The sequence below is a fragment of the Babylonia areolata genome, chromosome 31 (genome assembly GCF_041734735.1).
Source record: "Babylonia areolata isolate BAREFJ2019XMU chromosome 31, ASM4173473v1, whole genome shotgun sequence".
Taxonomy (NCBI): Eukaryota; Metazoa; Mollusca; class Gastropoda; order Neogastropoda; family Buccinidae; genus Babylonia; species Babylonia areolata.
The window spans coordinates 1,970,502-1,986,590 of record NC_134906.1 but is presented as its reverse complement, the minus strand read 5'-3'; the positions used below and the strand labels follow the sequence as shown (position 1 = coordinate 1,986,590).

Below are 16,089 nucleotides of genomic sequence, written 5' to 3'. Positions count from 1 at the left end.
GACAGAGAGTGTTCGTGTGAAAGAGAGTGTTAGTGTGACAGAGAGTGTGTTAGTGTGAAAGAGAGTGTTTGTGTGACAGAGAGTGTTCGTGTGACAGAGAGTGTTAGTGTGACAGAGAGTGTTTGTGTGACAGAGTGTTTGTGTGACAAAGTGTGTGTCAGTGTGACAAAGTGTGTGTCAGTGTGACAGAGATGTGTTAGGTGACAGAGTGTGTAATGTGACAGAGAGTGTTCATGTGAAAGAGTGTGTTAGTGTGACAGAGAATGTGTTAGTGTGAAAGAGAGTGTTTGTGTGACAGTGTTAGTGTGAAAGAGAGTGTTAGTGTGGCAGAGAGTGTTTGTGTGACAGTGTGTTAGTGTGACAGTGTGTGTTAGTGTGACATTGTTAGTGTGACAGAGAGTGTTAGTGTGACAGAGTGTAAGTGTGAAGAGGGTGTGACAGAGAGTGTGTTAGGGTGATAGAGTGTTAGTGTGACAGAGAGAGTGACAGAGACAGAGAACAGGATAAGAGGCAAAAGTGTGACGGATACAAAAGTAGAACCCCACAGCTGAAAATTGTTAAGAGTTTTCTGACGCTGACGTAGCTTATGATACATTGAAGGTGCTGATGAGTCCTTGGTATCAGTGACTGTGTAGAAAAACAGCTCCTCTCGTCCATCCCTCTTTCCAATCTGCTGTTTCCCTAGCCTTCTATGAGCATTTATTTATTACAAGTTTAGTTTTTCATCCTGATTCAGAGTCATGCATGTGAATGTATTTGTATTGTATTTGTATTCCTTTTTATCACAACAGATTTCTCTGTGTGAAATTCAGGCTGCTCTCCCCAAGGAGAGCGCGTCGCTACACTACAGCGCCACCCATTTTTTTGTATTTTTTCCTGCATGCAGTTTTATTTGTTTTTCCTATCGAAGTGGATTTTTCTACATAATTTTGCCAGGAACAACCCTTTTGTTGCCGTGGGTTCTTTTATGTGCGCTAAGTGCATGCTGCACACGGGACCTCGGTTTATCGTCTCATCCGAATGACTAGCGTCCAGACCACCACTCAAGGTCTAATGGAGGGGGAGAAAATATCTGCGGCTGAGCCGTGATTCGAACCAGCGCCCTCAGATTCTCTCGCTTCCAAGGCGGACGCGTTACCTCTAGGCCATCACTCCACGTCTGGTGTGAAAGCACTTTGGTTTGTCTTTGCACAAGATTCAGCATTGTGAAACTTAGGCAAATACATATATTATTACGAGAATAAATATTATTATGATTATTGTTCTGATAATTGTTATTATGATTATTGTCATGATGATCATCATTGTTGTTGTTATGATTTCAGGTGAGCTGTGTATCTGACCTGCGACACAAGGGCGCTCCGCACAGTGAAGTGGATTTTGTTGGGCTGGTCGTCAGCATCAAAACTGCAGTGTAAGTCTCTGTGTTGATCATGTTTAAATGAATTTTATTCATAAACATGTAGTCATGTGTGCGCACACATGACTGCATGCGCACATGCATGTACACACAGGTGCACGCAGATAAACATCAATAAACATTAAACACACACACACACACACACACACACACACACACACACACACACACACACATACACACACGCACACACACACACACACACACACACATGCTCGCTCTCTGTCTTTCTCTCACTGTCTCTTATACTCTGTGTAGACTAGTCTCAACCACACACACACACACTCTCTCTCTCTCTCTCACTCTCTCTCACTCACTCACACACACACACACTCACTCATTCACTCACTCACACCAAAAGTTTGGAATCTGTGGTGATGTGTAGAACAATGACAGCAGTGACACATGTTGACACGTGTGACAGGATTTTACCACGTCGGCAGTGACATGTGTTGACGCAAATGACGGGATTTTACCACGTCAGCAGTGACATGTGTTGACGCATGTGACAGGATTTTACCACGTCAGCAGTGACATGTGTTGATGCATGTGACAGGATTTTACCACGTCAGCAGTGACATGTGTTGACGCATGTGACGGGATATTACCACGTCAGCAGTGACATGTGTTAACGCGTATGACAGAATGTTACCATGACAGCACTGACGCACGTGATGGGATGTTACAGGCGCGGCAGTGACGCTGTGTACGCTGTGGACACGAGGGGTGATCTCCTCCTGATCTGGTTCTGGGGAGGTCTGCAGGTAATGTGTCCTTGCTTTCTCTACTTCTGCACTGGTGGGCTGCAACTACCACGTTCACTTGTATGTTACAGTTAGGCTTTTAAGTGTATGTCTGTTTACCCCACCATGTAGGCAGCCGTACTCTAGCTTTTCAGGATTGTGCATGTGCTGGATATGTTCTTGTTTCCATAACCTGCCACACGCCGACATGATTATGGGATCTTTAAAATGTGGGTTTGATCTCTGTGTGCATATATACACACAAAGGGAATTTATTATTATTATTATATTTATATAGCGCTGAATCTTGTGCAGAGACAAATGAAAGTGCTTTCGCACCAGTCATTCAAACACATGCATAACTCTAAAACTGGAGAGAAAAAAACTGAAGACAAGGAAGAGGCAGGGAAGGGAGGCTATTTTGGGAAGAGGTGGGTTTTAAGGCCAGACTTGAAAGAACTGAGCGTGGAGACCTGACGAAGCGGAAGAGGAAGTTCATTCCAATTACAAGGTCCAAAGACAGAGGAAGAACGGGGGCCAACAGTCCAGTGTTTGAATCTGGGTATGCGTAAACAGAGTGGATCCGAAGCCGATCGTAGAGAGTGAGATGGAGGGTAGAGGTGAAGGCAGCCACAGAGATAGGAAGGGGCAGATTTGTGAATACATTTATAACATAGAGTGCTGATCTTGAACTTTATTCTGTGTGAGACAATTTAGGCACCAGCAGGTCTGCATATCTATTAACCTTGGAGATCTGAAAAATCTCCACACTTAACTCACGGGGTGTCTTGATCAGGATTTGAACCCAGGACCCTCAGATTGAAAGTCCAGTGTTTTAACCACTTGGCTGTGGCTCCATGTCTTCTGTACTGTTGATCTGAAAGTAGGATCGACATTTTGTCGTGTCATTGTTTGTTAGGTTTTTCTCTTTTTTTATTGCAGGGCTGTTGGTATTGTGTTGTTGTTTTCCTTACTGGCAGAGTGAGTTTAATCTATGTATTGTGGAGTGGTTACCTTGTGGCAATACGTCCGCCTAGAAAGCAAGAGAATAGTTTACTAGCATATGGAATCAAATCCCACACTTGCTTGAACTTTCAGCCCCTCCACTAGATCTTGAGTGGTTGTCAGGATGCTTGTTGTCTGGAAGAGACAGTAAGCTGAGGTACTGTGTATATAGTGCACTTCGCACATGAAAAAGAACCCACGACAAGAAATGTTCCTGGCAAAAAAATTTTTTTTGTAAAGTAGGGTGTATTGTGTGGCGTGTGTGCGTGAGAGAGACTGAAGCCTGACTGACACAGGAAATGAATGATGAGTGCCCTGGGTGTGGGTTTGAATCCTTCTCTCATCCTTTCTCCCAAGTTTTGACAGAAAAATCAAATCGAGCGTCTAAATCAGTTGGATGAGACCATAAACCAAGGTCCTGTGTGCAGTGCGCGCTTTGCGCACCGGAAAAGTACCCATGGCATCACAAGTGTTATCCTCTGGCAGAATTCTGTAGAAGAGAACCCCACTCTGATAGGTACACAAATATATATATATATATATATCCATGCACTCTTCATTCTTCAACACCTGTCTGAGGCGCATCTATAAGATCCGATGGCAGGAGAAGATCCGAAATGAAGATCTGTGGGAGCGAGCGGGACTGGAACCAGTGGCCAAGCAGATACTACGGAGGAAGTGGGGCTGGATCGGACACACCCTCAGGAAGCCAGCGTCCAGCATCACACGCCAAGCCCTGACCTGGAACCCGCAGGAAAGAGGAAGAGAGGCCGGCCTCGCAACAGCTGGAGGCGAGATACCGAGGCAGAGCTGAAGCAGCAAGGGACCAATTGGACTGGAATGACTAGAACAGCCCAGAACAGAGTGCGATGGCGAGGGGTCGTTGATGGCCTATGCTCCACCAGGAGCGATGGGCAAAAGGAATGAATGATATCCATGCACTCAAGGCCTGACTAAGTGCATTATGTTATGCTTCTTGTCAGGAATCTGCCAAACAGATGCAGTGTGTGGATTTTCCGAACGTTCTGGACGTGTGTTTTTTTTTCTCCATCCCCAGACATTTCGTAAGCACATTGACTTGTGCTTCCTATCAGGTATCCGCCTAACAGATGCGGTGTATGGATTTTAGGAACGTTTTGAACATTTTTTGTGACGGGCGCCATAGCCGAATGGTTAAAGCGTTGGACTTTCGATCTGAGGGTCCCAGGTTCGAATCATGGTGACGGCGCCTGGTGGGTAAAGGGTGGAGATTTTTACGATCTCCCAGGTCAACATATGTGCAGACCTGCCAGTGCCTGAACCCCCTTCGTGTGTATACTCAAGCATAAGATCAAATACGCATGTTAAAGATCCTGTAATCCATGTCAGCGTTCGGTGGGTTATGGAAACAAGAACATACCCAGCATGCACACCCCCGAAAGCGGAGTATGGCTGCCTACATGGCGGAGTAAAAACGGTCATACACGTAAAAAGCCCACTCGCGTATATACGAGTGAATGTGAGAGTTGAAGCCCACGAACGCAGAAGAAGAAGATTTTTTGTTTCTCCTCCACCCCCAGAGGTTTGGTGTAAGCTCATTGGGTTATGATGCTGGTCAGTGACCCGCCTGGCTGATGTGGTGTGTAGGTTTTCTGAATGTACTGAACGTTATTGTTTTTGCTCCATCCCCAGACGTTTGGCGTAAGCGCATTGGGTTATGGATTTGTATTTCTCCTTTTATCACAACAGATTTCTCTGCGTTAAATTCAGGCTGCTCTCCCCAGGGAGAGCATGTCGCTACACTACAGCGTCACCCTTTTTTTTGTATTTTTTTCTTTGTGTAGTTTTATTTGTTTTTTCCTATCAAAGTGGATTTTTCTACAGAATTTTGCCAGGAACAACCCTTTTGTTGCTGTGGGTTCTTTTACGTGTGCTAAGTGCATGCTGCACACGGGGCCTCTGTTTATCGTCTCATCCAAATGACTAGCATCCAGACCACCACTCAAGGTCTAGTGGAGGGGGAGAAAATATCGGCGGCTGAGCCGTGATTCAAACCAGTGCGCTCAAATTCTCTCGCTTTCCTAGGCGGATACGTTACCTCTAGGCCGTCACTCCACATGCAGATGCAGTGTATAGATTTTCCAAACGTTTTTTTTCTCTATGTCCCCAGACGTTTTGCGTTCAGGACACCCTGCGAGAAGGAGCGGCGTTCGCTGCCAGCAACCTGCGGCTGAAGAGCTGGGCCAGGGAGCTAGTGGAGTGCAGCGCCAGTGTGGAGCTGTCCCACATCTCTGCCAGTGGAAAGACCACCGCCCAGCGACAGCTGCTGCAGACACTGAAGCACAGGGACTGGGTGAGGGCTTTTCTGTATTCCCTTCACAGGGACTGGGTGAGGGGCTTTTCTGCATTCCCTTCACAGGGACTGGGTGAGGGGATTTTCTGCATTCCCTTCACAGGGACTGGGTGAGGGCTTTTCTGCATTCCCTTCACAGGGACTGGGTGAGGGGATTTTCTGCATTCCCTTCACAGATTTCACAGGGACTGGGTGAGGGCTTTTCTGCATTCCCTTCACAGGGACTGGGTGAGGGCTTTTCTGCATTCCCTTCACACATTTCACAGGGACTGGGTGAGGGGCTTTTCTGCATTCCCTTCACAGGGACTGGGTGAGGGCTTTTCTGCATTCCCTTCACACATTTCATTCAAGAAACACCCACACAGTTGTACTTTGGATGATCCCAGCACCAGTTAAGCTTATAACCATATTCAGGACATTTGCGAATAAAGTGTCTGCAATTCTAGAAAGAAAAAAAAAATACAGCTCATTTTAAAATTGCAGCCACTTTATTAGCAGGTGTCCGCTTTAGAGCACATGGTTGTAAGCTTTGCCTTTATGGGAGACACTTAGGTTGAGCCATCTACTGTTTTCCATCAACTGTAGAGGGGTTTTTTTTTGTTTTGTTTTTTTAAATACATGCGCTCTCCCAAGTCCGTTGCGACGATGGCCGTATTGGCCTCTGCAACATATCTATCCTGATCCTGATCTTCAGTCAGACTATCAAATAATAAAGATTAATACAATTTTAGAAGAAAAAAAAACCCATAAAATTATTGGGAGGGGATGTATTTTGTATATTTCCATTCAAAGCTATTAAACAAATATATAAAAAAAATTCAATAAACTTAAAACAATAATAAAAGTACAGTAAAACTTTTGAGAGGAATCCTGTCTGCACGTCAGACAGCTTTGTGGTAGCCTTTCAGTGTGTACGCAGCAGCAGCAGCAGCACAACAGCAGTCACACAAGAAGCTGTGTGTTTGAGACAGACAGACATGTAGACAAACAGTGGACAGACAGACATGTAGACAAACAGTGGTCAGACAGACATGTAGACAAACAGTGGACAGACATGTAGACAAACAGTGGTCAGACAGACATGTATACAAACAGTGGTAAGACAGACATGAAGACAAACAGTGGTAAGACAGACATGAAGACAAACAGTGGTAAGACAGACATGTAGACAAACAGTGGTAAGACAGACATGTAGACAAACAGTGGTAAGACAGACATGAAGACAAACTGGTCAGACAGACATGTAGACAAACAGTGGTAAGACAGACATGTAGACAAACAGTGGTAAGACAGACATGAAGACAAACTGGTCAGACAGACATGTAGACAAACAGTGGTAAGACAGACATGAAGACAAACAGTGGTAAGACAGACATGAAGACAAACAGTGGTAAGACAGACATGTAGACAAACAGTGATCAGATAGACATATATACAAACAGTGGTAAGACAGACATGAAGACAAACAGTGGTAAGACAGACATGTAGACAAACAGTGGTAAGACAGACATGTAGACAAACAGTGGTAAGACAGACATGAAGACAAACTGGTCAGACAGACATGTAGACAAACAGTGGTAAGACAGACATGAAGACAAACTGGTCAGACAGACATGAAGACAAACAGTGGTAAGACAGACATGTAGACAAACAGTGGTAAGACAGACATGTAGACAAACAGTGGTAAGACAGACATGTAGACAAACAGTGGTAAGACAGACATGAAGACAAACTGGTCAGACAGACATGTAGACAAACAGTGGTAAGACAGACATGAAGACAAACTGGTCAGACAGACATGAAGACAAACAGTGGTAAGACAGACATGAAGACAAACAGTGGTAAGACAGACATGTAGACAAACAGTGGTAAGACAGACATGTAGACAAACAGTGGTAAGACAGACATGAAGACAAACTGGTCAGACAGACATGTAGACAAACAGTACATGTAGACAAACAGTGGTAAGACAGACATGAAGACAAACAGTGGTAAGACAGACATGTAGACAAACAGTGGTAAGACAGACATGTAGACAAACAGTGGTAAGACAGACATGAAGACAAACTGGTCAGACAGACATGTAGACAAACAGTGATCAGATAGACATATATACAAACAGTGGTAAGACAGACATGTAGACAAACAGTGGTAAGACAGACATGTAGACAAACAGTGGTAAGACAGACATGTAGACAAACAGTGGTAAGACAGACATGAAGACAAACTGGTCAGACAGACATGTAGACAAACAGTGATCAGATAGACATATATACAAACAGTGGTAAGACAGACATGTAGACAAACAGTGGTAAGACAGACATGTAGACAAACAGTGGTAAGACAGACATGTAGACAAACTGGTCAGACAGACATGAAGACAAACAGTGGTCAGACAGACATGAAGACAAACAGTGGACAGACATGTAGACAAACAGTGGTCAGACATGTAGACAAACAGTGGACAGACATGTAGACAAACAGTGGTAAGACAGACATGTAGACAAACAGTGGTAAGACAGACATGTAGACAAACTGGTCAGACAGACATGAAGACAAACAGTGGTCAGACAGACATGAAGACAAACAGTGGTCAGACATGAAGACAAACAGTGGTCAGACAGACATGAAGACAAACAGTGGACAGACATGTAGACAAACAGTGGTCAGACAGACATGAAGACAAACAGTGGACAGACATGTAGACAAACAGTGGACAGACATGTAGACAAACAGTGGTCAGACATGAAGACAAACAGTGGTAAGACAGACATGTAGACAAACAGTGGTAAGACAGACATGAAGACAAACTGGTCAGACAGACATGTAGACAAACAGTGATCAGATAGACATATATACAAACAGTGGTAAGACAGACATGTAGACAAACAGTGGACAGACATGTAGACAAACAGTGGTCAGACATGAAGACAAACAGTGGTAAGACAGACATGTAGACAAACAGTGGTAAGACAGACATGAAGACAAACTGGTCAGACAGACATGTAGACAAACAGTGATCAGATAGACATATATACAAACAGTGGTAAGACAGACATGTAGACAAACAGTGGTAAGACAGACATGTAGACAAACAGTGGTAAGACAGACATGTAGACAAACTGGTCAGACAGACATGAAGACAAACAGTGGTCAGACAGACATGAAGACAAACAGTGGACAGACATGTAGACAAACAGTGGTCAGACATGTAGACAAACAGTGGACAGACATGTAGACAAACAGTGGTCAGACAGACATGAAGACAAACAGTGGACAGACATGTAGACAAACAGTGGTCAGACATGTAGACAAACAGTGGACAGACATGTAGACAAACAGTGGTCAGACAGACATGAAGACAAACAGTGGTCAGACAGACATGAAGACAAACAGTGGACAGACATGTAGACAAACAGTGGTCAGACAGACATGAAGACAAACAGTGGTCAGACATGTAGACAAACAGTGGTCAGACAGACATGTAGACAAACAGTGGTCAGACAGACATGTAGACAAACAGTGGTCAGACATGTAGACAAACAGTGGTCAGACAGACATGTAGACAAACAGTGGACAGACAGACATGTAGACAAACAGTGGACAGACATGTAGACAAACAGTGGTCAGACATGTAGACAGTGGTCAGACAGACATGTAGACAAACAGTGGACAGACAGACATGTAGACAAACAGTGGTCAGACAGACATGTAGACAAACAGTGGACAGACATGTAGACAAACAGTGGTCAGACAGACATGTAGACAAACAGTGGTCAGACATGTAGACAAACAGTGGACAGACATGTAGACAAACAGTGGTCAGACAGACATGTAGACAAACAGTGGTCAGACAGACATGTAGACAAACAGTGGTCAGGCAGACATGTAGACAAACAGTGGTCAGACAGACATGTAGACAACATGTAGACAAACAGTGGTCAGACAGACATGTAGACAAACAGTGGTCAGACAGACATGTAGACAAACAGTGGTAAGACAGACATGAAGACAAACAGTGGACAGACATGTAGACAAACAGTGGTCAGACAGACATGTAGACAACATGTAGACAAACAGTGGTCAGACAGACATGTAGACAAACAGTGGTCAGACATGTAGACAAACAGTGGTCAGACATGTAGACAAACAGTGGTCAGACAGACATGTAGACAAACAGTGGACAGACATGTAGACAAACAGTGGTCAGACAGACATGAAGACAAACAGTGGTAAGACAGACATGTAGACAAACAGTGGTCAGACAGACATGTAGACAAACAGTGGACAGACAGACATGAAGACAAACAGTGGACAGACAGACATGAAGACAAACAGTGGTAAGACAGACATGTAGACAAACAGTGGTCAGACAGACATGAAGACAAACAGTGGTCAGACATGTAGACAAACAGTGGACAGACATGAAGACAAACAGTGGTCAGACATGTACACAAACAGTGGACAGACATGTAGACAAACCGTGGACAGACATGTAGACAAACAGTGGACAGACATGTAGACAAACAGTGGTCAGACAGACATGAAGACAAACAGTGGTCAGACAGACATGTAGACAAACAGTGGACAGACATGTAGACAAACAGTGATCAGACATGTAGACAAACAGTGATCAGACATGTAGACAAACAGTGGACAGACAGACATGAAGACAAACAGTGGACAGACATGAAGACAAACAGTGGTAAGACAGACATGAAGACAAACAGTGGTAAGACAGACATGAAGACAAACAGTGGTAAGACAGACATGAAGACAAACAGTGGTCAGGCAGACATGTAGACAAACAGTGGTAAGACAGACATGAAGACAAACAGTGGACAGACATGAAGACAAACAGTGGACAGACAGACATGAAGACAAACAGTGGACAGACATGTAGACAAACAGTGGTCAGACAGACATGTAGACAAACAGTGGTCAGACATGTAGACAAACAGTGGTCAGACAGACATGAAGACAAACAGTGGACAGACAGACATGTAGACAAACAGTGGACAGACATGTAGACAAACAGTGGTCAGACAGACATGTAGACAAACAGTGGACAGACATGTAGACAAACAGTGGTCAGACAGACATGAAGACAAACAGTGGACAGACAGACATGTAGACAAACAGTGGTCAGACATGAAGACAAACAGTGGACAGACAGACATGAAGACAAACAGTGGTCAGACAGACATGTAGACAAACAGTGGACAGACATGTAGACAAACAGTGGACAGACATGTAGACAAACAGTGGACAGACAGACATGTAGACAAACAGTGGTCAGACAGACATGTAGACAAACAGTGGACAGACATGTAGACAAACAGTGGTCAGACAGACATGTAGACAAACAGTGGTCAGGCAGACATGTAGACAGTGGACAGACAGACATGTAGACAAACAGTGGTCAGACAGACATGAAGACAAACAGTGGTCAGACAGACATGTAGACAAACAGTGGACAGACAGACATGTAGACAAACAGTGGACAGACATGTAGACAAACAGTGGACAGACAGACATGTAGACAAACAGTGGTCAGACAGACATGTAGACAAACAGTGGACAGACAGACATGAAGACAAACAGTGGTAAGACAGACATGTAGACAAACAGTGGACAGACAGACATGAAGACAAACAGTGGACAGACAGACATGTAGACAAACAGTGGACAGACAGACATGTAGACAAACAGTGGTCAGACAACGATGTTTCTTTCTCCCTGTGCAGGGCAAGCAGCTTGTGAAGGACGGCAGAAACAAACTGTCGCGGATCACGTCTTTCAAGCCTGCTGCAGCACCGGCTGCTGAGGTATGTTTTGTTTTCTTTCGTAACGAGGAAGGCGGCAGAATGGTTAAGATATGACGGGCGAAATAGCCGAGTGGTTAAAGCATTGGACTGTCAAATCTGAGGGTCCTGGGTTCGAATCACGGTGACGGCGCCTGGTGGGTAAAGGATGGAGATTTTTACGATCTCCCAGGTCAACATTTGTGCAGACCTGCTAGTGCCTGAACCCCCTTTGTGTGTATATGCAAGCAGAAGATCAAATATGCACGTTAAAGATCCTGTAATCCCTGTCAGCGTTCGGTGGGTTATGGAAACAAGAACATACCCAGCATGCACACCCCCGAAAACGGAGTATGGCTGCCTACATGGTAGGGTAAAAACGGTCATACACGTAAAAGCCCACTCATGTGCATACGAGTGAACACAGAAGAAGAAGAAGACTGGAAAATCAAACTGAGCGTCTGGTCATTTGGACTGGACGATAAACTGATGCCCCCTGTGCAGCACGCACATGGCGCACTGAAAAAGAACCCATGGCAACATGAGTGTTGTCCTCTTGCCAAATTCTGTAAAAAAGATCCACTCTGATAGATACACACATGTATATGTATACAAATATATATATATAAAATATATATAAACCAAGGCCTGACTAAGTGTATTATGTTGTACTGCTGGTCAGGCATCTGCCTAGCAGATGTGGTGTAATGTTATATGGATTTGTCTGAACGCAGTGATGCATTCCTGAGAAACTGAAACTTCGTAAGCATTCATTATGATTATTATTGTGAGCAGTTTCAGTTTCAGTAGCTCAAGGAGGCATCACTGCGTTCAGACAAATCCATATACGCTGCACCACATCTGCCAAGCAGATGCCTGACCAGCAGCGTAACCCAATGCGCTTAGTCAGGCCTTGAGGAAAAAAAAAAAAGGTGAATAAATAATAGATAAGCTTACATAAATAAATAAATAAATAATATAATATAAAAAAGGTAGTAGTAATAATAATGATAATAAAATAATAATAATAAATAAATAAATTTATTTATTTATTTATTATTGTGAGCATAATATCTTCATGTTTCTGGATAGAGTGCTGTGTAAATATCCATTGTTTTTATTCATTATCATTATTGTTATTATTAGATATTACCTTCATGAAGACGTTTATGGACAGGGCACTATTTAAGTATCCATTATTATTATCATCATCATTATTATTAATGTTGTTTTGTTTTTTTAATTATTATTATTATTAGCATATCTTGAGAAGGACATTTCAGGATAAAGAGCTACATAGTTATCCATTATTGTTATCATTATTATTATTACAGTTGTTTTTATTATCATTATTGATGAAGGAAGGTGGCAGAATGGTTAAGACGCTCAGCTGCCAATACAGAGAGTCCGTGAGGGTGTGGGTTCGAATCCCGCTCTCGCCCTTTCTCCTAAGTTTGACTGGAAAATCAAACTGAGCGTCTAGTCTTTCGGATGAGACGATAAACCGAGGTCCCGTGTGCAGCACGCACTTGGCGCACTGAAAAAGAACCCATGGCAACGAGAGTGTTGTCCTCTGGCGAAATTACGTAAAATGAAATCCCCTTTCATAGGTACACAAATATGTAAGCATGCACTCAAGGCCTGACTAAGCGCGTTGGGTTATGCTGCTGGTCAGGCATCTGCTCAACAGATGTGGTGTAGCGTGTATGGATTTGTCCGAACGCAGTGACGCCTCCTTGAGAAAGTGAAACTGAAACTGAAACTATTGACATATCATGATAAAGATGTTTCAGTACAGAGCTAGATAAATATCCATAATTAGTATTACTGTTGTTGTTGTTGTTATCATTATTAACATATGATGGAGATGTTTCAGGATAGAGAGCTGCATAGGTGTCCATTATTATTATTACTGTTGTCGTTATTATTATCATTATTAACTCATTCTACTTCAGTTACGAGTTAACTCATACCATGATTACTTCCCCTGCGGACCAGGTACAAGTATTTTCGTACCGACACAGTAGTCTAATTTCATTCATTCTTGCTTGGTACAGTTAGCATTCTAAACTAAACTGTTTATGGATTCCGGAAGCATGAAAGCAAAGCTCTGTTTGACCGATTAAATCAACAATTCTCCATCTATTTTCCCCGTTTTGGTGAACCACCCTGTTTTTTCTGCAGTGGTCTCATGTAGTGGTGGTCCCGAGAATAGTTGTAGCATGCATGCAGCTGTGGGGTAGGGCGAGTTAACATACCATGATGAAGATGTTTCAGGGTAGAGAGCTGTATAAGGATCCACTATTATTACTATCATTATTGTTATGAACTTACAATAATGATGCAGATATTGGAAGATCTCCCACCCAGCTTTCTGGACAAGCTGCCGGCCCCACTCTCCCAGGTGACCAGCGCCACGCCCCCCCACACCACCGACTCTGCCAACACCACCACCACCAACTCTGTCCCGGACGTGTCCACAACGCCCAACAGCAAGTCAGTCACCGGCACAGGCCCGAAAGTTTCGCTCGGTACCACCACCGTCATGGTCACCGCTGCCGCTGAAGAGCAGGCCCTGTCCCCTGCACAGCGAGAGCTGGAGCGAAAGCGGAGGGCACAGAGGGAAAAGCTGGGGAGGCTGGCCGCGTACGGCCGAGCCCCGTCCCTCTCCCCCCTACCCCTCCCCCCCCGGGGGCCCCTGTCGCCGGCCGTCGGGAGAGCGTTCAAGCCCCCCACGCCACAGAGGAAATAGACACCCCCCACCCCCAACCCCACCCCCCGCACCTCTCCCCCCAAAAAGAAAAACAACTCTACGCATGTTGGAAATATGCCTCTCCCCCACACTGCAAAGGGAATAGACCCCTCCCACTCCATACAAGAAATAGACTCCCTCTCCCGATCCTCACAGGAAATAGACAGACCCCCTCCACACAGAAAAAAGACCCCACTCCACACAGGAAATAGACCACTCTACACAGGAAATAGACCTCCACACAGGAAATAAGACCACTCCACACAGGAAATAAGACCACTCCACACAGGAAATAGACCTCCACACAGGAAATAAGACCACTCCACACAGGAAATAAGACCACTCCACACAGGAAATAAGACCACTCCACACAGGAAATAGACCCCCACACCACATAGGAAATAGACCCCCACTCCACACAGGAAATAGACCCCCACTCCACACAGGAAATAGACCCCCAGACCCCCACTCCACACAGGAAATAGACCCCCACTCCACACAGGAAATAGACCCCCACTCCACATAGAAAATAGACCACTCCACACAGGAAATAGACCCCCACACCACATAGGAAATAGACCCCCACTCCACACAGGAAATAAGACCACTCCACACAGGAAATAGACCACTCCACACAGGAAATAGACCCCCACTCCACACAGGAAATAGACCCCCACTCCACATAGGAAATAGACCACTCCACACAGGAAATAAGACCACTCCACACAGGAAATAGACCCCCACACCACATAGGAAATAGACCCCCACTCCACACAGGAAATAAGACCACTCCACACAGGAAATAAGACCACTCCACACAGGAAATAGACCCCCACACCACATAGGAAATAGACCCCCACTCCACACAGGAAATAAGACCACTCCACACAGAAAATAAGACCACTCCACACAGAAAATAGACCACACACACACAGAGGAAATGTACCACTCCCCACAGGAAATAGACCCCCTCCCACGCCTCACAGGAAACAGACATGCCCGAGACAATTAAACCAAGGTCCCTTGTACAGTATGTACTTTACGCACGTAAAAGAACCCAGGGAAACAAAAGTGTTGTCCCTAGTAAAATTCTGAAACAAAAGCATTGATAAAACAGCAAATACAGTTGCAGACAGAAAAATGGGAGGAGAAGGTGGCTCATGTCTGTACTGTGGCGATGCATGGGGAGAGCATCCCTAATTTCACAGAGAAACCTGTTGTGACAAAAAAACAAAAAAAAAGAGTAATACTCAATGTGGGAGGTAAGGGGCCGATGTCTGATGGAAAATCATGGGTTTTGGCTCTCTCACAGTGTATCAAGTAAGCTGATGGTTTGTTTGCCATTCCATACAGAGATTACAGTTGTTAGCACTTGTGCACACACACACACACACACACACGCATGCACGCACGCACATACACACGTGTACACTTACAAACACACACACACACATATGCATATATATATATATATATATATATATGCACATACATCACACATCACGCTTTTTGCATTTTTAATCATTTATATACATATACACTTTCCATGTTTAAAGTAGTACATATACCTCAGATACCACACATAGCGCTTTGGCCATGCCTAACCCATACCTAACCTATACCTTTATATACATATACACTTTCCATGTTTAAAGCAGTACATATACCTCAGATACCACCCATGCCTAACCCATACCTTTACCCTAGAAGTAAGTTTCACATACCACATCACTTTGAGCATGATTATTTCAACTCCGTCTCCTCATTCCAAGCTGTACATTCCCGTCCTCTCACTCTCCTGTGAAGGTAACAGGTGTACGCCAGTCATACCTTGTCTTTCAAAACTTGCCCCAGAGAAAAAAAAATCAGGTTTGAAATATTGCCAGATTCATCGGAGTCATATTGACAAATTCATCATCATTGGAGTGCTGACAAATTCATCAGCATAATACTGACAAATCGTTAGTATAATGCAAAGGACTGTCACAGCAGAACGTAATAAATATTGATAAATTCATCTGTGGAATAAAGAA

General features: G+C 44.1%; 1 protein-coding gene across 1 annotated transcript in view; it reads left to right on the top strand.

Moving 5' to 3' along the window:
* LOC143275742 (uncharacterized) overlaps positions 1–14,056 on the top strand; it is a 39,762-nt gene extending 25,706 nt beyond the window's left edge. The window contains exons 17-21 of the mRNA XM_076580018.1: positions 1,326–1,414; positions 2,109–2,184; positions 5,318–5,500; positions 11,248–11,328; positions 13,652–14,056. Coding sequence (XP_076436133.1) covers positions 1,326–1,414; positions 2,109–2,184; positions 5,318–5,500; positions 11,248–11,328; positions 13,652–14,056 — 834 coding nt within the window. The remainder of the gene's footprint in view (positions 1–1,325; positions 1,415–2,108; positions 2,185–5,317; positions 5,501–11,247; positions 11,329–13,651) is intronic.
* The last annotated feature ends 2,033 nt before the right edge of the window (positions 14,057–16,089 follow it).